Below are 2,816 nucleotides of genomic sequence, written 5' to 3'. Positions count from 1 at the left end.
CGGCTGTTTCGGTGAAGAAAGTAGAAGAAAGTGTGAATCAAAGGAGGTCCTTTGTTAAAGAAGATGAAGAAAAAGTAGAGCACGAGAAAAAACGAGTAGAAGGCCGAACCTTGTACTCTGTCGGGGAGACGTGCTGGAAGCCCGACGCGACGCCGCCCTCGAGGATGCGCACGCCGTTGGGGAAGTAGGACAGGAAGAGGGGCGACTCGTGGCCCTGAACCTCCCTGTGCTGGACGGGCACGTCCTTCAGGTACGTGTCCAGCTCGATCGTCTTGTACACCGCAGTACCAGCCTCGTCCTGTGTAGTAGAACGAAGTATAGCAATGGTGTTAGGACCAGAGCTACACGCACGTAGAGCAAGTAGTAGCAGTATGGGTGAGGGGGGGGGTACGAGGGTGGTGCTGTCGCCCAGCCAGAAGTGGACGTCATAGAGAAAGCTGCCGGGCCTGCCGTGCGTCTGTATGTACCCCCCCATACGTTAAAGAACGTCCTACACAAGTTGGTGCTGGACCAGAAGCAGAAGAAGTAATGGGTTCTCTGGGAGGCCTGTGTACGTTGAGCACGATGTAGGAGTCGCCCTCGAAGAAGAGGCCGTAGGTCTTGGGAGGCACTGGCACCACCTTGAAGTTCTCGACTCTCCAGATGAGCAGGCCAGGCGCCTTGCCAGTCTTGTGCCACTGAGGTAGAGATCGAGCGGACACAAAAGATGTAAAGCGTGAGTAGGAGCAGAACAAGGCGACTGACTGGCCCACAGTGTATAGCGCTGACGAGACAGCGGTGTACCTCAGTCTCGGTGGCCGCTGCGGTCTCCTTGCACTTTCGCTCGAGCTCAGTGCCCAGCTGTTCGATGTTGGAACCCACCACGGCGTATACCTTGGCCTTTTGCATTTTGTTGAGTGTGGTATCAGTTGGGAAGGGTTTCTTCGTGCTGTTGTCGGGTGGTGGCTTGGTAAAGAAGAAGAAAGGGCAAGAAGCACCAACAAATGGTTGGTCGTGGCCCGCAAGTTGCGCAACCAACCAGCAACGGGGCGAGATAGCCGAGAGGTGCAGATTGTAGAGCTACAGGAGAAGTCCACGGCCAACAAAACGAAACGACATACAAGAGGAAAAAGAACGAAATCAAAAGAAATAGAATAAGAAATACTGAGGGAAAGAAAAGGAAAAAAGAAAAGAAAAGAAAAGAAACCAGAGATGGAAGAGGTGGCTGCGGATGGGAGCGTACGGAAGACCGTCGTGAAGGCTGGAACTGGCCCACGTGGCACGCCTCCTCGCGGCTCCACGGTTTACGGTTCGTCTTCTCATTCCTTGCCACCAGCAGCTAATCTACATTTTAATCTTATATTTTTAAATCCTCTGCGCCCCCTCCAGTCGACTTCGTGGGACGGTTGGCTGGGGACTTGGCCGATGGCGATGATGGCTCTACGGTGTTCGACTCCACCGCGGAGCGTGGGCACTTCTTCACGTTCACCATCGGACAAGGTACCTCTACTCCCGCTTCCACCAACCCCCCAAATCACGCAGCTGCCTGACCGTGCGGTGGTGTTTGCGGGAGCGCAGAACAGACGATTCCAGGGCTGGAGCTGGCCGTCGCGCAGATGACCGAAGGCGAGACGGCCCTCGTCACCGTCGCCCCGAGCCAAGTCGGTACCCACTCGTCGCTCTGCGCCGCCGTGCAGCCTGGTCTGACGACCGCGGTGCCTGGATGGGCGGGCGCGTGGTGGTGGGGAGCAGGCGTACGGGTCGATGGGGAATCAGCAGGGGTTCCACGGGTGCGGGCGGCCCATCCCGCCCAACGCCACCCTCCAGTTTGAACTGCAGCTGCTCGATTGGGATGAGCACCCCGTACGGCTCCCATGACCAAGCACGCACACGCACACGCACACGATAAATTGGGCTTCTCTCACTCCGACCACCGCCCAGGAAAAGTTGAGACACTTGAGCCACGCGGAGACGATCGACCTGGCTGAGCGGCTCAAGGCCGAGGGCAACACATTGTTCGTCAAGCAGGTACGTACCTTTCCCACCCGCGCATACCCGGGCGTGCCGACATCGCGCGTGCCCAACGTTGACGACCGCGACCGCCTCTCAGAATGAGCTCACGCGGGCGGTGTGCAAGTACAAGCGGGCCATCGCTTGCCTCGACGCCGACGATGCTGCCTCTGAGCCGAGCGACGCCGAACGCAACAAGCAGCAGGCGCTTGAGTCAGCCTGCTTCCTCAACCTTGCGGGTGCGTGCCTTCTCGAGCCTACACGCGTGTCTTGCTGTGTCGTGTGTGCGCTGTGTGTCGTGCCGCGTGTGCCGTGTCGTGTGTGCGCTTACATTTGTTGGTTGGGGGTTGGTCGCAGCGTGCCAGCTGAAGCAATCGCAGTACAAGGAGGCAGCTGAGTCCTGTCGCCGGGTCTTGGCCAACGAGCCCGACAGCGCCAAGGCGCACTTTCGACTGGGCAAGGCGCTGGCGGGTACAGACGACCTGGACGAGGCCAAGAAGGAGCTCGAGCAGGTAATGCGCGACACACGACACGACACGCAAAGGCGCACGACGCACGACATGCACTGAAAAGCGTTGCGGGGGTGCAGGCGCTCGCGCTCGAGGACCTGGGTGAGATCAGGCGAGAGCTCAAGCTGGTCGAGCAGAGGCTCCGGGCGCACGAGAAGAAGCAGCAGCAGTTCTACGGCAAGCTGTTCGCCAAGCTGGGCGACGACAAGTCCGGCGCCGGCGGCCTCTACACGCCCGAGGAGATCGCCGCGGCCAACAAGCCGGTATTCAAGAAATGCAACCTATGGTACGCACCGAGAGCCAACACTCGGCATGTCG

The 2,816-nt window shown here is 58.9% G+C and overlaps 2 protein-coding genes across 2 annotated transcripts; one reads left to right on the top strand and one right to left on the bottom strand.

Annotated features, from left to right (window-relative positions):
• Positions 1–37: 37 nt before the first annotated feature.
• Positions 38–888, bottom strand: ACA1_161880 (actinbinding protein fragmin P, putative; the record flags this gene model as incomplete). The annotated part of the gene is made up of 4 exons (XM_004340024.1): positions 38–298; positions 392–457; positions 555–677; positions 784–888. The coding sequence occupies 4 exons, from the start codon at positions 886–888 to the stop codon at positions 38–40; spliced, it is 555 nt and encodes a 184-aa protein (XP_004340072.1).
• A 303-nt stretch (positions 889–1,191) lies between these two features.
• ACA1_161870 (peptidyl-prolyl cis-trans isomerase, FKBP-type domain containing protein) lies at positions 1,192–2,814 on the top strand (the record flags this gene model as incomplete). Its single annotated transcript, XM_004340023.1, has 8 exons — positions 1,192–1,288; positions 1,369–1,479; positions 1,558–1,694; positions 1,732–1,842; positions 1,921–2,007; positions 2,090–2,228; positions 2,347–2,501; positions 2,579–2,814. Coding segments are annotated over 8 exons (1,073 nt in total), but the record flags the coding sequence as incomplete, so codon positions are not given.
• Between the last annotated feature and the right edge of the window lie 2 nt (positions 2,815–2,816).

Source organism: Acanthamoeba castellanii, assembly GCF_000313135.1.
Source record: "Acanthamoeba castellanii str. Neff unplaced genomic scaffold scf7180000084726, whole genome shotgun sequence".
Lineage (NCBI taxonomy): Eukaryota > Discosea > Longamoebia > Acanthamoebidae > Acanthamoeba > Acanthamoeba castellanii.
The sequence above is the reverse complement of the archived record's forward strand: the minus strand, read 5'-3'. Positions and strand labels throughout refer to the sequence as shown.